The sequence below is a fragment of the Podarcis raffonei genome, chromosome 4, assembly GCF_027172205.1.
Source record: "Podarcis raffonei isolate rPodRaf1 chromosome 4, rPodRaf1.pri, whole genome shotgun sequence".
NCBI lineage: Eukaryota > Metazoa > Chordata > Lepidosauria > Squamata > Lacertidae > Podarcis > Podarcis raffonei.
This window is the reverse complement of record NC_070605.1, coordinates 85193675-85218299: the sequence shown is the minus strand read 5'-3', so window position 1 is coordinate 85218299 and position 24625 is coordinate 85193675. Positions and strand designations below refer to the sequence as shown.

At 43.3% G+C, this 24625-nt stretch overlaps 1 protein-coding gene and 1 long non-coding RNA gene across 5 annotated transcripts in view; one reads left to right on the top strand and one right to left on the bottom strand.

The window, feature by feature from the left end:
• Positions 1-12544, top strand: part of CLYBL (citramalyl-CoA lyase) — a 194332-nt gene extending 181788 nt beyond the window's left edge. For all 4 annotated transcript variants that reach the window (XM_053384531.1, XM_053384530.1, XM_053384532.1 and 1 more), the window contains 2 exons: positions 639-763; positions 12161-12544. In XM_053384531.1, coding sequence (XP_053240506.1) covers positions 639-763; positions 12161-12256 — 221 coding nt within the window. In that variant the 3' untranslated portion in view covers positions 12257-12544. The remainder of the gene's footprint in view (positions 1-638; positions 764-12160) is intronic.
• The window catches only part of LOC128411918 (uncharacterized), a 32962-nt gene extending 12471 nt beyond the window's left edge, over positions 1-20491 (bottom strand). Inside the window, exon 1 of the long non-coding RNA XR_008329965.1 lies at positions 19560-20491. This is a non-coding gene — a long non-coding RNA (uncharacterized LOC128411918). The remainder of the gene's footprint in view (positions 1-19559) is intronic.
• Between the last annotated feature and the right edge of the window lie 4134 nt (positions 20492-24625).

Genomic DNA, 24625 nt, shown 5'->3' with positions numbered 1-24625 from the left:
ATGGGGCTTATGAAGGAGAACTTTTTGGTGGATTATAGCCCATATTTGTAAAGGCGAATTTGACTTGCAGATGGGGCAATCTATAAATTTAATAAATAATAAGTTGGTGCAGAATGTTGCTAAAATGGAAATCCTAACACGAGGACAATTTAGGCTGCAATCCTGTAAACATGAACCTGGGAATATGCCCCACTGGGAATAATGGAATTTAGTCATGTATTAAGATTGCACTGCTAGAGAATAATTATTTGGAAATAGAAAAACGTGCAAACCGCATAAAAGCTTTATGCTTTGGTGATAGATCTTATTTCCATCATTTCCCTTTTTAACAGGAATAAGGATCTTCTAAAGTCTGGCTATATCTTTTATACTATGTTTGAATAGCTGGCAGGGAGAGAAAAAACCCTGAAATGCTAGTCACATCTATTTTAAAAAAACAGAGTTGTTATGTCTATTTTTAGCTCATTTAGGGTAAGGAGAAGCATAATTTATCAATGAATGGTGTGGTGTTTTTTTAAAAAAGAACCATCAAAAAATGAGATTCGGTGCAGTATTTGAAAGCCTCAAGTGATTGGAACATTTTGCTGGAGCATCTGTTAGTAAATGCTTAACTCTGGGGTTATTAATCTTCTTTGTAGGTAAGCAGGTGATTCACCCTAATCAAGTTGCCGTTGTCCAGGAACAGTTCTCACCAAGCCCTGAAAAAATTATGTGGGCAGAAGAACTTATCACAGCTTTTGAAGAGCATCAGCGCATAGGGAAGGTAAACCCCTTTTTTCATACTATGTTTCCTTTATATATAATGTTTCAAATGGAAGAAAATTTAAGTGTTTTCAAGTTATCATAAAGGGTACATTACGTAACATAACATGTATTATATAGAATATACACTAGCGTATATTTACTCAAAAAAAATAAGTAACTTGCATTTTGTTGAGAGAAAGCAGTTTTATATCAAAACCTATGACTTGTTCATTTTAAATGGCAGTTTCAGTCATGTGTCCTGAGTTTTGCTTTTGGTCTTTTGTCCTTTAAATGATAGATCTTAAATTCAGATGCATTCTAAGAACATGCCTTTTTCTCCGTGATTTCCCTGATGCATAAGATTTGTTGGAATTAGCTGGGTTCTTCTTTTCATTTGTTTCCAATGCTTTTTATACTACTGTTCAGTATAACAGTCGTATTGTGTTACATTTTTGTTTTAATGGTTTTGTTTTTTGCTTTTATCTTATATACCACTTAAGAGATTCTTTTTAAAAATATTAAGCGGTTTATAAATGCTTTTAAGTAAATAAACAATGTAGATAGTGCACCTAGGGATCTAGTTAGTTTAATCAACTCAAATAATACTATATCTGACTAAGATCTTTTATAAAGGAAAAAAATTCTGTGCCACTGTATTATTTATTAATTCCTCAGACGGCTTTCATTTCCATCTAACTTCAAGAAAACAATCATGTTTGGGTTTTCTTTGTCTTCTTCACACCCAACTCCTAAAAAGGAGAGACCAATTATTGTTTTTCACACTTTGAGAAACTTCTGGGTGTAAAGCTCATTTGTGAGTCAAGTTTTCCATGCTACGAGACTCCTTACAGAATTGGACATCAGCTGATTGCAAAGTACAGGTGGAAATTTGGAATTATTATTTTTCAGAACTTATTTTTGGACTGGAGGGTTTTTTTGGATAGAAAAGAAAGCAAATTACTCCTCGAATATGATTGTTCCTAATTTAGTGCATCATTGAGTCTCCTGTTTCCTGCTCTGTGGGTTTCTGCTATGTAAACATTGCGGTGGTGAAGCACAATCTGTCTTCACTTTGTGCCAGTAACACTTAAATTAGGGGTCGCCTGAAGGAAAATTTTATGCTCGTTGCAGCATTGTCGGCTAATTATCTTAAAGGTTATTTGCTATAATGTAGTTTGCCACTTTGGGGGGGGAGGGGCAGGGGAAAGTTGCAATTAAATGTGATTCTTCTAGCAAGAGCCAAAATCTGAAATGGTTATCAAGCCAGTGAAGTTTCAGTGTCCAGAAGTGCAGCAGAGAACGTGTGATTCTTTCTGTGCAATTTACACAATATTTAATTGCCAAGGAAACATCTTTAGCAAATCTGAACGCACACAAGAGATATTTGTGTGTGTATATGCATATGCACTTCTCCCTGTCCCTTACAAATCCCACTAACACATAGATTGCATTGTGAAAATATATGGCGATAGTTTCACATGTTTCTATCCTGCTAGTGCGTGCCAAATGACCCATTCCCGCAATATGACTTTGTTTCAGAAATCCACCATATTCCCATTTTATCATCAAACCTATACCTTAGAATAAACTGATTGCCATATACCCATAAGGAAGCTTCCCTTCTATCTTAAGCCATAGTTTATCACATAACTGTAACTCTAATGTCAAACCCAGATGCTATATTAAGGTTCATAGAAATATCAATTTGCATATCTTTCGTTTTGATCACCTTATTTCACATGTTTAAAGCCTCTAATGAGTGAAACCTTTTTTTAAAAAATATATATGCTAACAGCTTTTTAATTTTATTTTTTTGCATTTTCTCTGTACACCTGTTAGCAGCCATCTCTCTATACCCATCTGTGTGTGTTCAGTGCCAATAGGGTGTACATATGGCAGCTAACATTTTCCAGGGACTTATGAAGACTACACAGAAAGACAACGTGGGGAGTGATCAAGGGGGCAAAATATTTATATTTATTGCTTTTGCACTGGGGAGCCATAAACATTTTCCATATGAAAAGCCTTGCTGGGCTATCATCTTATATCACTACACACCTGACAAAGAAGAAACTTGCATTGTTTTTCCTAAATTCTTCCAAAGACTTTTATACTCACCCCCCTAATTGCTTCTTAGATGCAGCAACTGATTTGCAACGATCTTAGAATCAATTGAGGAATGTGGCACACAATTAGGGTAGACTGATAGTTCAGAAACACTTTTGCAATGCACACAACCCTGTTTAGCCTGCTGACAATTGAATGAAATTTGTGGAAATACGCAAGTTCTTTGCCACCCCACCTTTAACTCCCAGTATTTATAAATATGACACTGGCCATTCACTGTAGGATTAAATTTTGACCTCATCAAAGCGAGCGAGAGCTCTGCCATTGACTTCAGCAAAGACCTGTTCTCAGCCAGTGAGAAGATACAGGATGCTGCTTGATCAACATTTCCTTAAAACATCTTATCAGTGTGTGTATTGCTATATTGAAAAACCTGACACTTAAGAAGAAATCTGGTTATGTATGATTGCTTAATTTTCCAAAAGAACTACTTCTCACAACAGGAGACTTGTGTGGCATGTCCAAAGAAGGCATTAAAATTTTCATCATGATTTGAGCCTCCTGGTCCTAAAAGGTTCTAATGTATTGCTAATATATTACTCTCTTTTCCTTACAAGAAAACCAATGCATAGATACCACACTGCCAGCAATTCTGCAGTCTCCACCTTATTCCTTCCTGTTCCTTTCACGAAACCAAATCTTTAATTTCAGCAGAGCTAAAATACTATTCTGGCTTGACACTGTTAAGCTTTCCATGGTGTGTCTGTGTGTTATTAATCAAAACTGAAAGCCTGGAAAAGAAAACCTGAAATGCAAAGGATTAGTTTGCTCACAGATAAATTGCTGGTCTTGAGCCTCTGGGATCACAGTTTGTTGTTAATTGGAAGTTCTTAGTGAACAAAGTTCGATGCCCTCAGTCAACAATAGTTTATATTAACACACAGCAATCGGGTAGCACAATTTATCAGAGTTTGGAAAGTACAGAGCAGCCGTTGTTGAAAGAATCCAAGCTACCCTCCTGCCTCTTAGTACTTTTTACTACACCAAACCTTTCAGTCACCAAACGGAAATCAGAAAGAAATTGAGTAAAAAATAAATGGCTATTACAGTAACAGAAGACGACTTACATTATGTTGAGGTAGCAACTTCAGATTTGCTGTAAATGGGATAAAAAAATTGTTTTTGTTTCTTTGAATGTTGGAAAAATTCAACCCATAATTCAACCAAACCAGTCAGTTGCTTTTAACAAAATATTGAAATGTTTATACACTAATGTATCACTTATGTCTGTGTTTCATTTATAGCTCATATATTTCATTATATCCCATATTCACATAGCTTCCCCCATATTGACAGAGATCAATAAACAAACACTATATTTCACCTGTATTATAGTACTAATTTTGCTTAGTTCTCCCTTTTCCTTTTTTTTAAAGCTCATAAAAACATCACAGTACAAATTCTGTTAAGCTGTAAGTAATACAGTGATAAATATATTCAGAGGTAATATTACTAAGCATTTTAAAGAATTTTATTTGTAATAATTAGTACTGCCTTTCACTATGATAGCAATGCACAACAGAAGTGCAAGAATATTTTTTTTATTAGAAAAAAATATGCAATTATGCTTTTTTTAAAAAAAATTAAAATATTGTGTTATTTATGCATGTTCTATTCTGTTTCCATCTTTAATAACCTTTATAACAACACAGACTCATACCCGTTACCTTTTGAAATAAAATTTTAAAATCTATTTTTGAATCAATTGTCACTCATTTTCAAGAGAGAATAGCAATGCGCTCGGGTTGACCAAAAGTTATCATTTGCCTAGTCCAGCTAAGAAGGTTTTCATGCAGAAACAAGTTTATATTTTGGGAGCCCTAGACATAAATCGGGGGAACAGTCACATTTATTTTTATTTATTTCATAAAATTTATCAAAGCTGTTTACAAAGAGAGGATGAGCATTCTGATATTAATCTGAATTTGTACTCCCTTACCTGCATAATATACTAGCAAACTTATTTACACCTGACTAGGGATGGATCAGGGCCATTATTCTGAGGAAGGAAGTCTTAGCTATATGAATGCAGACCAGGATCCTAAGACTCTTTAACAATCTAAATTGAAAGTTGGAAAATATGTGGTGACGGAAAAAGTTTAGAAGCAAGTGGTGTAACTACCATTTGACAAGTAGATTCTGCTCACTTAACCAAAGTACCTCCAGTAAAATAACAGTGGAAAAATGTAGGTGACTTTATGATAAATGGTACCATGTTAGTCAAGTAATACACATTTGTTCCTACAGTGAGCTGGACACCAGGAGATATGGGGCAAGTTCTTGAATACCTGGCCAAGTAAGATTTTGTGTGATCACTAATTGAGGTTTCAGGGCTCCACACAGATCCTTGTCCTTCCCCAAGATTAAAGTTCTCAAACTAAATTATGTAACTGAGTAAAAACAACAGAATACATTATGCAAAATAATGCAGATGCAGTAAATGAACTTAATCTGTATAATATATGTTGGTTACAGAATCCATCCATTTTAGCTCAAAAACTTGCTTTTGTTTGGGGTGCACACAGCCTTGGGGCAGCTCAGCCACAGAGAAACTGGGTAGCAACGGGCAACAAGCAATCTCATAATCTTAGTTTCCCATCTGTAAAATGGAAATAATTGCCACACTGGCAAGCTATGAAAATTATAAATAAGAGAAATAATAATTATGAACCACTCTGATCCTTACAGATGGAGTTGGTTCTATGTCTTCTCAAATAAAATAATATATACGGGAGCCACTGTGGTGTGGGAAGATATATAAAGGGTAATCACTTTATCAGCTGCTAGTTAGAGGGTTGTGCAATACTTCTGGGGTACATGGAAAGCCAGCCCCCACTATTGCTTTCTGTTAAAGCTGGTAGAGACAATTGAATACTGGATCCTATGATCACTTGTGGAGTCATATCCTGACTGGCCAGTTTATCATACCCTCTGCCTTCTTCAGCATGTTCTATATACATCCACATTACCTCTTCTTGACAGAAGTTGAGAAAGTAGTTTTTACACAAACACATCCACAGTGAAAGATGTTTCACACCCATATCTCCTGGAAAAAGCATGTGGTCCAGCAATTATATTCATTCATGCAGGCTCCCAGAGGACTTGTGGTTGGTGTGGAAAGAGCTTAACCCTGAGTCCCAGTTCAGATGATACAGTGAGCCAAACCTTGGCTTAGCTCAGGACAGCAAAAAGGACCAGGTAGGAGCAAAGGGACGCGGGTGGCGCTGTGGGTTAAACCACAGAGCCTAGGACTTGCCAATCAGAAGGTCGTTGGTTTGAATCCCCGCGAAGGGGTGAGCTCCCGTTGTTCGGTCCCAGCTCCTGCCAACCTAGCAGTTCGAAAGCACGTCAAAGTGCAAGTAGATAAATAGGTACCGCTCCGGCGGGAAGGTAAATGGTGTTTCTGTGCGCTGCTCTGGTTCGCCAGAAGTAGCTTAGTAATGCTGGTCACATGACCCAGAAGCTGTATGCCGGATCCCTCGGCCAATAAAGCGAGATGAGCGCCGCAACCCCAGAGTCAGTCACGACTGGACCTAACGGTCAGGGGTCCATTTACATTTTGATAGGAGCAAAGTGTTTGCAAGCTTCTCTTCAATGCGGTCTATCCAAGTCAAGGTTCATTTGGCTTAGCATACTGTGAGGGGAAAATACTAGGCTTCAGAGGCTCACAGAAGAATGGAGGAAACTGATGTGGTCGTGGTGGTGGGACTGAACAAGCCAAAATACAGCCTTTGCTTGAAACCAACAACCACTTCCATCGTACCTGCATGGCTGAATCCAAAATACATGGTTTTCATTGTATTTGGAAAACCTTGTTTCTAAGCTAAAACCATGCCCAGGGTACCAGTGATCTACTCTTAAATCCCAGGATGGCCACTGCTCTCCTTATCTCATAATGGACCAGCCACTACTTTCTGAGAAACACTGATCAACAAAGAGAAACACACCCAGGAAACTGAAACCACAACCTGCTTGGTGCCCTATTCTGTACAGTAGGGCAATGGGTTAACTGGCCTCAGGTAGCAAAGATTACTGCTTTATGCCAGTGAACCCATTGATCCATCTATCCCAGCATTGCTGGCAACAGTCCTCCAAGTTCTCAGCATTTCATAGCCCTGGCTATCTGGCCATTTTAATAGCAATTGAACCCGAGCCCTTCTGCATGCAAACCCACTGAGCCTAAATATGGGGGAACCATGCAAAATGTATTCACCCTGATATTGTTTCCCTCTATCCCTCCCTTGCCTCCAAACCTGGATCCCTGTAGAACTGGAGAAATATCAAGGGTGTGGGGGTGGAAATGTGTATTTCACACTCTGCTCATGGTGGCAGGCTGAGCTGCTGAGCATGATAGGATATAGATTTGGCTTGCAGCAAGAGCGCTGGAAAAGCATACCTTCCAAACCTTAAATATCTGGTGTGTTTTTCCCCTCAGTGCTCACAGGTACAATGGTGCTCAGCTGCCTTCTTTCTTTCTTCCTCCAATGCAGGGTGTAACAAAAGAACTAATGTTCTGGCCAGATGGCCTTCTTCGGGGCATACTGAGAGCACTCAAAGGAAAGCAATACAGCCTAAATATCATTTCAGCTAATTTAAGTGGCAGCAATCCTGCGTTGTTTTTTTCATTTCACTGTATTTGGCATGGGTTTCGCTAGAATTAAGCGCCCGCGCCTGCCACAAAGCTTTATCGGCCGAAAATTGCAACGTTTTGTTCACATTCAGTTTTGTGGTTCGGAAGATGACTCTGAAGCTAGAGGAGACTCAGAATGGCTTACAAAGACCTTTGTCCTGCCTGTCACTACTTTAGCCTTATTTCCTTGAACCCCGTCCCTATCTCAGCCCCCCTGGAATAACACTGCCAATAGTTTAAATTTTGGGGACTGGGATCCTTAAGATGTATACCTATTTCCTATATATTTATACCACCTTGAGAAGATAAAAACCATCTCAATGAGGTTTACAAAATAAAACAGTAGCTGAGATCCAGAAGTATACATGAGAGGCAGTGTTACTGCAGGACAGGGTTAGAACAAAACCATTGGCGATCTGCATTGAGCTCGAATTTGTGGCGTAGTGGTTAAGAGCGATAGACTCGTAATCTGGTGGATCGGGTTCCCTGCTCCTCCACATGCAGCTGCTGGGTGACCTTGGGCTAGTCACACTTCTTTGAAGTCTCTCAGCCTCACTCACCTCACAGAGTGTTTGTTGTGGGGGAGGAAGGGAAAGGAGAATGTTAGCCACTTTGAGACTCCTTCGGGTAGTGATAAAGCGGCATATCAAATCCAAACTCTTCTTCTCAACTGCTAACTTCCTGCCCGTTACATTCATAATTTAGGTGCACACGTGTGAATAAAAACAATCCAGTTATGGGAAACTAATATTGATGTTCAGATTCTGTGCACTGCCTATACTGGCACCTCTTCAAAAAGAGCATGCCCTATATGCTTTCACTGGGTCTCTGGCCTGGATTAGGGATGGGGGCGCTGAACCCCTCCGGGTGGCCTCCCTCGTCCCTGGCCATTGGCCATGCTGGCTGGAGCTGATGCCCAACAACGACTGAAGGACCAGTTCCCCCACCTAAAGCCAGTTGGCTTTAAGGTAGGCTTATGTAAATAAGCAATGATGTTTAGAATCTCAACCTTCAAAACCTTGAGTCATTCATAGATCAATTTATTTTAAACAGAAGTTCAGGGTGGAGTTCCTAGAAGCAGTTTAATCACTTATAGGAGATCCCTAATAAACACAAATTACAATCCGTGTATTTTGCTAGTTTCTCTTATGGAATTTGTAGAAACTCCCTGAGTTCAGTTCCTAGAAGCATTATTTCCACCTAATTCCCTTCTCCATGCTAATCTTATGCTTTTTGCCCTGAAATCCATATCATGTACCACCATTGTTACTCCTATTATGCCAATGTAAAAATATAACATCTTTTTGATTTTGTACAATATTGCTCCCTTTATCGAAATCTGGCGTTTTGTAGGAACCTTTTCCCCATTCAATGTGTCCCAGATGTAGTCTTGGTTCAGCCATGATCAGTGGCATCTGAATGCCCTTTGGGCAGCCTGCAGTTATGATTAAATACATTTGTGCTTAGAACCCAACACCAGCACCCATGATCCCAGTCTTTTATCTCAAATGGTAGCATTTCAATTTTGGTAGAATCTACCAAGGAAAGTGCCCAAAAGGCCCAAAAGGACAATGTCAGTGGCACTTAGTTTACAGTCGTACCTCCGTTTATGTAACCCTCTGTTTACGTAAACTTTGGGATGCACGCACGGCAAACCCAGAAGTATTTTACCGGGGTTCGCCCCGTGCGCATGTGCAGAAGCGATCTGCGCATGCACAGAAGCGGTCCTCAGGTTGCGGAAACCTTGGGATCTGACCAGACCTCCGGAACGGATCCCATCTGCAACCGGAGGTACCACTGTACTTACAAATGTCTATCCCACTTCTCAAAATGTAGGTCTCAAAAGCGGTTTGCAACATTAAAATATATAGCTAAATCCATACAGCATGAAACTCTTAATCTCAGGGTGGTGGGTTTGAGCCTCATGTTGGGCCAAAAGATTCCTGCATTGCAGAGTTAGACTAGATGATCCTCGTGGTCCCTTCCAACTGTACAATTATATGATTCTTATTATATTTAATAGGACTTACTTCTGAGTAGATAGTCATAGGATTGCACTGTAAATAAATTTAATTGAGTTTGCTGCAGGAAACAAAACTTAAAACATTATTGACTCAACCTTCTCAATGCTGCAGATCAATGCTAGGAAAATATATTTCCTACTCTCTTATTAGGATTTTTAGTGATTTCCGCCCCCCAGCAAACTTATCTAAACCCACCAGAAAACCGAACATGTATGGACTTTAACCCTCATTTGATTTCCTTGACGTTTTCTACACTACAGTTTCCTCTTTTAGGTTTCCAACCTATTATTTTAGTAATATGGTTCCAGGAGTGCAGTTTGCTTAAATTGGTGCTTTCTAAAACGGCAGATACTACTGGGATCAAGTTTTCACTGTTACATTGCATGTGAATTCTTGCAACATTCCCCACTGCCACCCACAAAAAAGAAAAACAAAACAGTCTCAGCTACTGAAGTGAGGATTTACAGCAAAATTTCCAGTTGTACTTATGAGGGCAAGATTTAGCCGCCTTGAACCCGTACAATGCCTAGAAAGGCAGAGATAAATAATAATAATGAATAATGATTGTTCTTCCTATCTGTAGATCTGTGCATTGTTCTGAAGGTGTGTGCAACTAAAAATCTATTTTATAATATTTTGTTTCAGGCTAACTTTTTGTTGTAGTAATCCAGCTAGGCTTAAGGATTTATTTGTATTTCTTTGTATTCAAACAAGAATGTTAAATAATGATAAAAATCCAGTGAGAGAGAGGAAAGGAAAGAAGAGATAGATATGATGATCCTCATGGTCCCTTTCCAACTCTACAGTTCTATGATTTTATATCTTAATATAGCAGTAATAAATGATTATTGCATACTAAATGATAATTGTGATCTACAAAAAATGTGCACTTGGGAAAAAATAAAATAAACTTCAAAACATCTTGCATTAAATAGTCATTTGGATAAAGTGAATTACATTCAGTTGTACTGTTTTTCATAATTTTTACTTTTTATTGTGCACCCATTTTAGGAAATTGTAGGTTATCCATCTGGATTCGCCATTTGGCTTTTCTAAGCAGTTTGGAAATCCATGCTATGCCACTGGTGTGCCTTAGCCCTATGCCTTTTCAAAACAGTAGGGTATTGCAGAGGGTTGGGTTGGATTAGATCGGTAATGGCCAAACTTGGCCCTCCAGCTGTTTTGGGACTACAATTCCCATTATCCCTGACCACTGGTCCTGTTAGCTAGGGACGATGGGAGTTGTAGTCCCAAAACAGCTGGAGGGCCAAGTTTGGCCATCACTGGATTAGATGATCCTTTTAGTCCCTTCCAACTCTACAATTCCATGATTCACAAGATGTGGCTTGTTTCCTTTTCCAACTGTGGCAAAACTTTTTCTCTTACATTGAGAAAGAGATCAGCATTATCAATGAACCACACTCATAGCTATTTATAGAAAGAAGCCGACTGAAATCCAACCAGAGTTTTCTATGCTTGAACTCATTTGGGAGCCCACAATCTAAATTTAGCCATTCGCAAGGCCTGGTATGTACAATGGCAACATATTGGGCAGGGAAGATTCACTGTATACCAATCTAGAAATTTCACCAGGTTCATAAATATTAGACAAACCCCCAAACACCCTTCTAAAACAGAAACAGGGAACCCAAGACTCTTCAGATGATGTTGGACAGCCCCAGCCAACATGGCCAATGGCCAAGGATGATGGGAGTTGTAGTCCAGTAACACCTCAAGAGCAACACATTCCCCATGCCTGCCCTGTAATTGCTGAGTTGCAGGTAATCAGTAATGTTGATACAACAGGTAACCAGCAAACCAGTTTGAAAATCGCAAATTGGCAGCAACAACACAGTGCCTTGGAACAGAGTACCAAGTCCCCTTATTCCTGCTGGTTTCAATCCCACGGCAGATTTTTGCATGGCAACACAGCTTCGCCAGCCTTCTAACTAGTTCAAAGTTCTGTTGCTGGAGAAAATGCTCCCTGTGGGTAGCAGTAGTATATTATTAAACGTCACTTTCCCAATTGGTAAAGACAGGTGCTTTGTCGCAGGAGGGGAGGGAATTGCCAGGACGCTGGCATGGGCTAGACATCATCTGTGATAATTGCGAGCTACTGTTCTCGTTCACCCATCTCAGCTCAGTTTTTCCTGGGGACTATGAAGGGAGAGCTCCCTGACTCGGGGGTCCAGGCCAGCAGTGTGCTCTTTGCTTCCCCCTCTTCAAGAAAGGGACAGGATCAATCATACGGGTCCACCAACCCCCAGTTCCACCACCCCATCCCAAAAGCCAATGTATTTCATCCTGTGGGTCATTTCTGACTCTGGCTCGGAGGTAAATATATGTCTTTTTCTACGCACAGTGGTTTTTTGTTTTGGTCTTTCACACGCTCACATCTTTTGTTTGTTTTTCGTACATTTCCCTTTTATTATTGTCAGTGCCTCTTGGCTTTTTTTCTAAAGCCAGCAGAAGACCACGCGGTTTGATTCATGTGGGATCTAATGATTCTTGTATTGCGGCAATGTATGAAAAGCTAACCCAAGCCTGCAATTTTCCTTTCCCAAGGTCCCTTTTAAGATGCTGATGGTCTGGCATTTGGTATTTTCTTTCTGTTTCTCCTTTTTTCTTTTTCCAGGGTGCCTTCACTTTCCGCGGCAGCATGATAGACATGCCATTACTGAAGCAAGCCCAGAACATTGTTAGTCTTGCCACAGCCATTCAGAAAAAATGATCTGCTAAATGAAGCTTCCCCCTAGAGAGGCTCCAGGAGCGATTTGAAGGCGGATAATATGATAACTGGGAGGAAGAAAAATGCAACCGTTCACACTTCGACAAAACACTGTTTACCTGCCCTTGAACATTGCCATATATTTTTCTTCCTTGTCATGGACCATATATTGGAAAGATCAGAGCCCTTTTCCCATTGTACTCACTTGTTAAGACTCGGCTGAAAACAGAGATTGACTTGTGTGGGGAACGGATCCATTAAAAACAACAACCAATGAAATTGGTGCAGAAACCCAAGTCTGATTAATTTTTTACTGTAAGATTTCCAGGCGAAGGGGAATGATGAGCGGCAAAAAAAAAAAAAAAAAAGAGGGCAGAGTTCTCATACCCTTTACAATCGTACCTTGCGACTCAAATGTTTCGGCTCCTGAATGCCACAAACCCAGAAGTGAGTGTTCCGGTTTGCAAATGTTCTTTGGAAGCCAAACGTCCGGTGTGGCTTCTGATTGGGTGTAGGAAGCTCCTGCAGCCAATCAGAAGCAGCATCTCGGTTGTCAAACGTTTTTGGAACGGATTCCGTTCGACAACCGAGGTACGACTGTATAGGCATAGAAGGGGGAAGTAGAGTTTGTCAGACAAAAGAGAAAACCCATCCCTCCAAAAAGTCCTTCTTCTGTACAACAGTGGCAGCAATCCTGTACACCAGGGGTAGGGAACCTGTGGCCCGCCAGATGATGTGGAACTACAAATCCCATCATCCCATGCTGGGTAGGGATGAGAAGAGTTAGTTGGAGTCCCAACAACATCTGGGAGGGTCACAGGTTCTGCACCTCATTCTACACTCCCTTATCTGGGAGTGAGTTTATTATTTGTACCCCACCCATCTGACTGGTATGTCCCAGCCAATGTGGGCAGCTTCCAATATAGAGCATAAGAAAACATTAAACATTAAGAACTTCTCTATATAGCACTGCCTGCTAAAAGTTGTATAGTTATTTATCTCCTTGACATTGGATGGGAGGGCGTTCCACAGGGTGGGCGCCACTAATGAGAAGACCCTCTGCCTGCTTCCCTGTAACTTCACTTCTCGCAGTGAGGGAACTGCCACTAGACATGTACTGTATAGGACTGCAGTGTATGAAAAGTACGAGAGCTCTGTTTTCCTTTACAGCCAGTCACTCCAGTGGAAAACAGCAATACATTTGGCCACAGCAGCACTTATCAGAAGGAAACCAGGACCTAAGTACATAGAAATAGTGATCTGAGCTCTCGGGGTGCTGGTCTGTATGCAACCAGAACGGCCCCATCCACATATAAGAGGGAAGCATCAGCAAGTTTGGTGGAACTCCAAGTTTTGCAGTAGTAGTTTAAAACTTTAGGGGGGCAAACAGCCAGGGGGTGGGGAGAAACCAAATGAAAATTGAGCATGCTCAGTGGGTCACGGAATGCTGACAGTTTGTTGCAGCGGGGAGGACAGAAAACAGGATGCTAGGGGGCTGCAGAATGGAATGGAGTATCCTGGGGAAAGGAATGGCTCGCTGGAACCCTGAAAAGGAGCAGTCCACGCTGCAACATTTTGCAATTCCCTTCATAGATTCCTTTGAATCCATGGTAAGCTGTTTCCCAACTCCAGCCCAAGTGGACTCCTGCAACCTCTTTAAAAGTTGCAAAGGGGGGAATTCAGAGAGGGAGGCCATATTTATGGAAGTTCCACGCTGCAACTTTTGAAGGTAGAGGAATCCACTAGCTTTCTGCCCTCCATAATTCTTCCCAATTTAAGTCACTTAAATCTGAAGGCCCGTTGCCTGTTGGATTAATCCAAAATAAACCACCACTTGCTTCTGTAATGATCACCACTAATGGATTTGATTCACCATCCGTGCAATTAAGACCAAGCGTGCAAACTCAAATCCACTTAATATGGATTAGCTAACCCCTTCAGAAGCCTGCAACCAACCCCCTTTGCCTCTAATCCTTCCCAATGATGGGTGCGTCACGAATGTTGCTTTACAGGAGATGCGGCACAAGGGAGCTAGAGCGGAATTAGTGTTGCCCACGACAGTGCTTTTGAGTCAGGAACAGTGTTAGAAGCTCAGATATGTAAGTTAGGCACCAAATGGCTCTTTAAACCAAGGTTAAAGGTAAAGGTAAAGGGACCCCTGACCATTAGGCCCAGTCGTGGCCGACTCTGGGGTTGCGGCACTCATCTCGCTCTATAGGCCGAGGGAGCCGGCGTACAGCTTCCGGGTCATGTGGCCAACATGACTAAGCCGCTTCTGGTGAACCAGAGCAGCGCACAGAAACGCCGTTTACCTTCCTGCCGGAGTGGTACCTATTTATCTATTTGCACTTTGATGTGCTTTCGAACTGCTAGGTTGCCAGGGACCGAGCAACGGGAGCTCACCCTGTCGCAGGGATTCGAACTGCCAGCCTTCTGATTGGCAAGTCCTAGGCTCTGTGGTTTAACCCACAGCGCCACCCGCGTCCCTAACTTAAACCAAGGTTACAGTCACCAAAATGGAATATCTAGTTGCCATTTTTGGGGTAAGACAGTTCTAAAGTCTTATTTTTCAAATGATGGACTGACTGTGATTGAGTCTCAGTTAAACATTCAGAGGACTACCTTGAGCTAGGTTAAGAACTTTGAGAACTTAAAGAAAAGTCACTTTATCCAGGCACAGTCCACAAAGATATTGGCTTTCTTTCTTAATGATGAAAAGGATCATTCATAACGTAAGAATATTCTTCACATCTGTGAGCAGGGCAGTGGGGTGGGGTAAGTGAAGACAAGCTACAACTACTAACTATAAGGTTTTCACTGTTCCTGCTCAGGCTGCACAGAAAAAGCATTTTGGTTCCAGAAATTCATTCCAATCATGCAGATAGAATATAATTGATAGAATTCCAAAGGATTGGGTATTAGTGTGTGAAGACAGTCCAGACCCAATGATCCCCAGGCATGCACCTCCAGAAGATGGAGGTATCAGGTGCTATCCTGGTGCCCAGACATCTTCACTTGGTCTCAAGTGGCCAACAGCCAGGTTCAAAATGCATCTGGTGCCTGGCTGATTTTGAACACTGAGCAGGAACTGCCCCATATTTGCTTCTCATCAGACCTGGAAGCAGCACATTTTCACCATTCTGCCGTGACAGACACACATTAATCAATTCGAATCATTGCATGATCCGTACATGGCAAGCAATTCGCTCTCTAATAATATACATGGGAAAAGGTTTTTAAAATCAGCCTTTAAAGATAACTATTCTGCCCGTTAAGTCAAACCATCAGGTTTCCCTCAACGTCTCCTGCTTTGCTCTCACAATTCCCGCAAAAGTAAAGAGCAGCTGAATCTCAAAAGTTCCCTAGCTTTCTGAAAACTAGGGCTCAGTAGCATTTTCCAAACTTTCATGCCACTTTAGCCCCTTCAGATAGCCAGACCACAGTACCTCCCAAACCTTGTGGGGAAACAGTTCTTTGGTCTGCTTTTCCATAAAAGTTTATTGGCAATGGCAGATTCCGAAATGCATAAACAATTGGGAGTAGAGAACTATGGGTGGTAATTGCTCAATATTGATTAATCCATGGTAGCAGTGCGTGACCTTGTGTATGTACTCAGAAACATTTTGTGGAAAGAGAGATTAAAGATCCAGAAGCATAACACATGAGACTGCCTGACTACTATCAGATCCACCTCGGCTGGGAGTAGGGAACCTGTGGCCTGCAGATATTGTGGTGCTCCAGCTCCCATCAGCCCCCAACATGGCCAGTGGGTCAGGGACGATGTGCGTTACAGGCCAGCAACATCTGGAGTGCCAGGTGTTTCCCATCCTGAATCTAACCCAGTAGTATGTGCTCTCACAGGTAGTACCTTCAGCCTGGGGCAGAACTCCATCCCAGCCCTGCTACCAGATTTAACAGAGCTGAAACTGAGGAGCATTTCAAACAATGGACTGCCTGTGATTGATTCACGGTTAAACATCTGGCTAGTTCAGAGGACAACCTTGAGCTAGGTCATGGGCAGCTGTCTTCCTCCAAATCAAGTACTGTCTTTTTCGCTCTATAAGACGCACCAGACCATAAGACGCACCTAATTTTTGGAGGAGGAAAATAAGAAAAAAAATATTCTGAATTCCAGAAGCCAGAACAGCAAGAGGGATCACTGCGCAGCGAAAGCAGCAATCCCTCTTGCTGTTCCTGGCTTCTGGGATAGCTACGCAGCCTGCATTCGCTCCATAAGATGCACACACATTTCCCCTTGCTTTTTAGGAGAGAAATAGTGAGTCTTATAGAGCAAAAAATATGGTATATAAAAATAATTAACCAAACACATTGCAGGTAGCTTGGTTCTGCCCCACCCCCCAACATGAATCCTGTCTACGCCCATGAGCTAGGTTAAGATCTTTGAGAACTTAAAGGAGAAAAGTAACGATCCAGGGACAGTCCACATATATATTGGCCTACTCCGACCTCTTTCTTAATGGTGATTGCTCCTGCTCAGGCTACACAGAAAAAGCAATTTGGTACCAGAACTTCATTCTGATTACGCAGATAAAATATAACAGATAGAATTCTACAGGATGGAGTATTGGTGTGTGAACACTGGACTGTGTTCCAAGGATCCCCAGGTGGTGAATATGTCAGGCACCATCCTAGTACCCAGGCATCTTCACTTGGTTGCAAGTGGTTGAAAGCCAGGTGCAAAATGCGTCTGGCTAATTTTGAACACTGAACGTGACACAAAGGCTGGCAACATCAACTCTGCCCTTGCAGATGACTGCAGTGCCTGGAGACTGGCAAGTCGAGCATCCATATCAGTGACCAGAGGAGGAATGACCACTGGGAGGAGTGCAGAGAGAAGAAAGACCATGGTGCATCTGCAGCAGCACAACCGGACGCCTTCATCTGCCCCAGCTGTGACAAAACATGTCTCTCCCATGTCAGTCTCTACCATCCAACAGCCTGATTCCACCCGCAAAGGCGCACTCCTCCATTGCCTCCCAAGACAGATCACCACCACCAGAGCTACATATGGCCCTCCCCTCCAATGCCAGATGGAACCAGGCCAAGAGTTCAAGGCCAGCCCAAGGCATTTTGCTACCGCAGTCAGAGCCCAAACACACCTTTGCTAGGACCAACACTTTTAAACAGACTCGCTAGGCCATTCATGCACCAGTTACTGCCTTCATCTAGCCCCACTCTAATGGGCTTGTCTGAAGCATGTCACTTTGCCTTACTGCTTGGCCAGACAACCCACGCAAGAGCCCAACTATGATGCCGGGGCAGGGAACCTTCTCCAACCCACGGCCACTTTCCCTTGTAGGCAACCTTCCAAAGACCACAGGGCAGTGGTGGGCGGGGAAAGTAAAAGTGGGTGGAGCCACAAATGCTAATTTATTCACACCTTCCTCTCTAGCCTCCATCCAGGCTATCTTTAATGCAGTCAAGAGTCCTCTTTTAAGAGCATTTGAGCTGGATGCGTTGACAGACCTTTGCTTCTCTAAGCATCATCTAAATAAAAAGGGGGCAAGCTCAAAGTGTTTTAAGGGCAGACCTATTTAAAGTCAGAAGCTTAAACACGCTCACTAAGAAGAAAACCCCACTGTCTTTAGTAGTAATGATTAATGAGTAAACAAGATTGCAGGGGGTTGGACTAGATGACCCTAGGGGTCCCTTTTCAATTCTACAATTTTAGGATTAAAATAGTGTTGTGGCTGGGACTCTGAACTTACTTCAGTACTCAGATTATCTCATATATCCTTCCCAGAGTTGTAGGTGGGTGGGTTTGGAGAAGCTGGGTTTTGAACCTGGGAACTTTTGGGTGTAAAAGCAAATGGTCCAGCGCTGACCTAAGACCTTCCCCCAAAACAGTAGAAACTCAGGAAGCAGGCTACCATTGTATCCACTAACTGGCAGCAACTCCCTCCAGGTTTTCAGTCTTTCCCACCTGGGGATGAACCCTGGGACCTGCCACACCTTCTCCCCAATAAAGCAACCATCGTTTCTTCCCCCATAGAGGGAATGTGATCTCAAGTACGTGGGAGAGGGCTGTGGACTTACCCGCGAGGCATCCTCGCTGTCCTACCCCTGGGTGCCCCGCCTCCAGCTTGCTTGGGGAGAGGGTGGAGCTGGTGGATCTTCTCGTCGGGGCCCGAGGAGGCTCGTTTGCATGACAGTGGCGATTCTGCAGCGGGTCATCTGGGCTGTGCGGCTAACGGGCTTAGCCTGGGCTGTTTGGGAGAGGTTAACCCAGCTTGTAGGGAGGGTAAATAAACAGAACAAGCCGCCTTTGTCCTCTATTCAGGCCGGCCTCTCCTCCCGAAGGCGAGCCGCATTGAAGGCGCAGAGATCAGCTTGTGGCTGCCAGGGGGACTCCCGAGGAAGTTGCGAGCGCCAACAATCAGCCAGTTTGTTTCTCCTCCTCATTAAATCATCGCCTTTTGTGCGGGGGCCCCGCAAAGAGTGTTCCTTAAGAAATTAGCAGAATGCGGAGTTGCAAACCGGGCCCCAACCTTTTCATGACCTACAAGCTGCGCTTAAGACGGGCGCTCCGGGAAAGCTGCTCTGTTTGCTTAAACGGGTAAATAGAAAACACTTGCGGGGGGAGGAGTCATTGAGCCTGTCGACTGATTAAATTTAAAGTGGCTCCCCCGCCCTAAAAACACACACACGCACACGTCTTAGGGAAACAACGCTGAATGTGAGCACCATGAACCTGTTCTTAGTTATCTGCAGTTGAATGTTCCTGGGCATGCACAGAGCGCCTTCAGCTCTGAGTGGCCAATCCCTAGAGACATTTAGAGTAAAAGGTGGGGCTTTAACGAAGGAGGGTGTAGCCTTCCAAAGGACGTCGGCCACATCGCCTCCTTTCCTCCCCCCGCTTTAAAAACCGGCTGTTTTTAAAAGTCTCGATCTTATGAACGCTTAGGGGTAAGTCCCACTGAAGTGGAAGGGGCGTCCTTTCGAGTAACCTCTTGTAGAATAAGCTGCACCAGCGTTGGCCTACTAGCAAGGAGGAAACTGAGAGCAGAGGAGAGCCAGGCAGCCCCGGTAAAACGCCCAAAAAGGCACCGACTAGGCATGGTTTCCCAAATTTGGGTCGCCAGCTGCTTTTGGACTACAATTCCCATCATCCCTAGCTTAGCAAGACCAATGGTCAGGGATGATGGGAATTGTAGTCCGAAGTCAGCTGGCGACCTAAGTTTGGGAACCCCTGGACCAGGGCCATGTCTCCCACTAGTTTGTGTGGCCGCTCCTGCAAAACCAAAATGCCCCGGGGACCAAAATGCGCGCTCGTGCGCACACAAACCTGCACTCTCGTGAAGTCAAGCTCGGTTAGCAAGCCGAGGAGCCAAGCAGCCTCTCCAACTCCGGAGCAAGATTAAGAACTAACGGGAGGAAGCTGAGCTCCATTGAGTCCAGGAATCTGTAGGTCTTGCTTTCTGAGCAGTCGCGATCCAAGATGGCGCTGCAAGCCCTTGCCAGAGTTTAACTAGTCTTTATTAAAGTGTCCGAAATGCGATTCCACCTTTCCTTCTCTTTTTCTCTCACACACGCATGAGGAGAGACAATTCTCCACAGAATCGGATGGTCGCCATGAATCCTGACCACGCGGGTCCTTGTGGCAGAGCGGCGAGGAGATAAATGTTTTGTCTGGGTTGCAGAGTTTATTATTATTATAATCGGGTTTTGTGGCCATGATAATTTGGGCTCCTCCACCTCAACCATGGACTGACTGGCTTGCTAAGTTACCGAGCTAAGCAGTTAATTCCTGCCGGCCCCCTTGGCTCTGGCGTCGTTGTTTTGGCCGTGTCTTCTCAAAGGCGTTCGCGCCTTCAGGGGGGGAAAAAAGGAGGTGGCGTCGTCGACTCAGGCGCAGCAAGGCGCCTACCGGGCGAAAGGGCCAAAACGCGCGCCAAGGCCTCAATAAGTCTTGACAAACTTTGCCGAAGGTTATTTTGAGGCGAGGAGAGCGAGCTCTGCACCAGCCGGAGAAAAAAATATTATTATACAGACCCGGTCCAATCCCGGGGTGTCGCCTCCTTCCCTCACTTCCCTGGGCAAGTGATGCGCCCCATTTGGCACCCAGGTGTTTTTGAGTAGATTCCTCCAGTCCAGATTCAGAGAGGGTTGGGATTGGCTGCTGTTCCTTTGTCGACTGAAGGACAGCAAATCATGTAAGTTTGCAGTGGTGGAATGTGTGGATGGGCCAACCCAGGTTCACATTAAAATTTTACTGGCTTAACGCGTTTCTCGCGTTTACCCAAGCGTCCCACGTCGCTCCAATTACAATGATAATGTCACGTGCTCTTCTTCATCTCTACAGTAATGGGCTTCTTTCTTGGTACAGAGGATCTGCAGTGTGCAGGAACCCCCCTGTATTTTTCATTTACAGTACTTATTTTAATGGAAGCAGAGTGCATACTCAGCTGCAAGAGTCCAACATTACTAGAGGGGTCCTTGGTTAGTGGTTTCTTCCTGCTGTTTAGGCTATTCAAAAAACTTACTTCTTGATCATGTGTTTTCTTCATGTCTAATAAAAACAGTTGCTTTGTCATCCTGATTTTTAAGATTTTGGGAATTCATGAGAAGCGGTAACAGGCTCAACACAGTTTTATGCGTGGACTGAATGGGATCCCTGTCCTTGTTCTCAGCCATGCGGTACAGACTGAAGTGATACAGCCTCGACTTGTGATTTTCCACCTCACTGAGGACTAGTTTACAAACCACGGCTTGGAAATTATTTGTTTATTTAATGGATTTGAAAACCTGCCTTTCGGGATAAATTACCCTCCCAAAGGTGGTTTACAATAGGCAGTAAAACAATGTTCCCACATCCTCAACACACATTTAAAGCACACTTTAACAATCATTGTGTCCACCAAAGAATTCTGGGAATTGTTTTTTGTAAGTTGATTCTTTAAAAAAATGTTTTCATTGAAAGATTTTCATCATGGATAACAAAGGTACATCTGACTCTTGTTTTCAATTCATAGAGTCCTTTCTACATTGGTGGTTGGTGGGAGAGAGAAGTAGGGAGTGGGGGGGAGAGAGAATGATATCTCATTCTTTTGCTTAGTGTGTGCATAGTTTTTGCATCAGCATCATGTGGATGTGTTATTTTTGTTTGCAGTGGTTTGTAAGTTTCTGTCAGTTTTTTTAAAAATGACGATAATAATAACACTTTGTTAATAGTACCAATCTTACAGACCTACAATTCCCAGCACCTTTAACAAATGAACAATCATGGAGACTCTTGGGCACTGAAAAGTGGTAAAAGAGCAAATTGTAGATCTGGAAGGGACCCCAAGGGTCATCCAGTCCAACCCCCTGCAGTGCATGAATCTCAGCTAAAGCATCCTTGTGCTTCAAATGTTTGATGCAGATGTAACCTGGGATAAGATTGCACAAAAGCAACAAAAACCGCATTTAAAACTGCAGCAGCAACTATTTCAACTGATAAAAATAACACAGCAGATTAAACCAACTGGGCTGGAGGTGTCTGCAGTTCCTTCAGAGATGCAGGGCCCCTGCAGAAAAAGCCCTGCCCCCGATAGTCACTAGTTCTCAGTGTTGGGCCAGAGAGCAGGGCATCTGGTCCTGGGGCAATCACACATTAATGCAGGCCATCCTTCAGATTGCCTGGTCCCAAAATCTTAGGCTTTTGATTGTTAACACCATCACCTTAAATTAGTTATACAGCACTTCGGGGGTTATATATATGAGATGTTTGGTATCAGAACCCAGGCCCATGAATGAAAAAGGCCCTTGGAGTCCAGAATTCTGTTAATATGGAAATAAGGTGATGTCTGGTGAAATATGGTTTGGGTGTCACTGTGCCACAAAAACATTACCTGCTTACCCTCCGTAATCATTGAGCCTGCCAATTTCAAAATCACTTGGACATATTCCTGCAGCAGAGGTGTAAGCACTTTTCTGATCTTCCCTGGACCGTTTCCCCCCTGTCCCGCCTTTATTCGTTTAGTATTGACTCAGGGGAGGGGGTAAATTATTCTAGGAATAATTTCTAGAGAGCCAGTGTGGTGTAGTGGTTAAGAGTGGTAGACTCATAATTTGGTGAACTGGGTTTGATTCCCCGCTTCTCCACATGCAGCTGCTGGGTGACCTTGGGCTAGTCACACTTCTCTGAAGTCTCTCAGCTCCATTCACCTCACAGAGTGTTTGTTGTGGGGGAGGAAGGAAAAGGAGAATATTAGCTGCTTTGAGACTCCTTCAGGTAGTGATAAAGCGGGATATCAAATCCAAACTCCTCCTCCTCCTCCTCTTCTTCTTCTTCTTCTTCTTCTTCTTCTAGGAAGGCGATTCTGTACCTGTTTAGTTCCTTAGAATTAACTGCCATTGAATTATCAATGCAGATTACTTCTAAGATTGGTCAGCCTTTGCCAACCTAGCGCCCTCCATATGTTTTATAACTCCCAACAGCCCCTCCTCCCCACCAGTATGTGCTGATGGGAGCTGTGGTCCAAAGCATGTGGAGGGCACCAGGTTGGCAAAGACTGATATAGGTGATCCGCTTTACAGCCTCTCTCAGCCTCCCTCTCATGGCAGACTGTGAGGAGGTTAGGCACCCCCCAGGGAACAGGAAATGAAAATGGATTTTTTTTCTCCTCTCCCCTCCTTGTCTTCCTTTCTCTCCTTCATTATTCTCAATTGTACCCTGGAGATACTGATTGTGGTATTCTCCTAATCCCTTGCCTGGTGGGGTTATTTCCTCCCCCGCAAAAAAACAAAACACCACATCATGTCTTCATTGTTTTTTGGAGAACTTAATGACAACTGGGGACATCCCTCGTTTAACTGCAGGAGCAAAAGGGGGCATATGAGCAATGGTGGAATTTTTGCAAGGGTTTTTGCAAGAGTTGAGGACTGTCCTGGGACATTCCGTCTTTACTTCAACAGCGAGCAATGGGTGCATTTATAGGGGGCGGGAAGGCGTGAAACCCTGCTTTTCTTGCATATGGAAGGAATGCTCTTCCCAGAAGGCGGCTAAATATGGGACAGGGACAGTGGAGTTAAAATATAGCCTTTTATGTGGAATGGTTAGAATTTCTGGGTGCGGAGAAGGTTTCTAAAACCTGCGTTCCCTACCAGGTTTTGGTTTGCAAATATATATAATGGGATACTTTTTTAAAAAAAGAACTCCAAAGAATCATTAAAGGCGACAGGAAGAAAACAGAGGTTCTAGCCAAATTTATGTAGTCTCTGATTTCGCAGTGCACTGAAGGTGCTGAAAGCTTTACTGTCCTGTTGAAATTAACGGGAACGGAACGTGCATAACTTCGGCTGGATCGCGCCCTCAACTTTCGGAGTGTATTTGGATGGAGTTGTGCGTTGTTCATACTTTCTAGGTTTTCTTTACGATGCCCCCCAACTTCCTTCTCAGCCCCTTCCGATTTTTTCCCGCACAGAAAGGTTTCAAAGACTTTAGTGTGTCTGTTTTAAATCGTTTCGCCCCCCCTTTTTCCGTTCTACTTATTGCTACGAATCCAATTGGTGAAACAAAACAGATTATAGGATTAAGCAGCAGGATTTATCATTAAAATGCAAATAAATAAATAACGGAGGACCACTAATGAGCATGGAGAGTTGGGTTAGGCGCGCGCAAGTCTCGTTGAATCTGGGATTGGGGGGGGGGGGACATACAGTCGCTGCCGTTTCTTTTCTTTTTCGGAAGATGCCAAAACGGACAACGCGTTTCTCACGTCGCATAGTTAGTCGAGAGAGCCGTTTTTAAACCAATGAAAAGTTGGGTAATTTTTTAGGCGATCTGAAATGGCTTGGGGCCCCCAGGGAAACGTTGTTCCAAAAAGTTCTGCTTTCCCATCTGCGCTTGGACTCGCAGGTCCTATCCATTTTAATGGGAATTCTCTCTAAGTAGGTCTCTTCAGGGTCGTCCAGAGTAATTTGGAAATGGGGAGAGGGAGGGGGCGTGAGGGTTACAGCCTTTCTCTAGAGCTCCACACCTTTAGTAGAAGAATCAGTAGGTTAAGTTTCCCCCATCTCTTCCTCAACCTGTGCCTTGCTGTTGAGCTCCTGGTCAGCCTCAGCCAGCCCGGATAATGGTCAGGAAAGATGCGAGTTGTGGTCCTCAACTCCCAGAGTCCAGGAAAGCAAATGAGCCACAGCTTCTGTTTGCATGCAGACAGTTGCAGGGTGGTTAAAGCGACAGGAGACCATGCGCGCACGTGTGTAGGAGCTAGTAACTGCCCTTGAAAGTAAGGATGCTCAGGCAAACACGGATATAGGAGTTTTGCACAGGGGGAAAACCCGAGACTGAATTTCGGCTAATATTTTCACATTAAAAGCTGTTCGAACGTGAGTGAGGCGGGTTGTTTTGTTCTATTTTATCATATC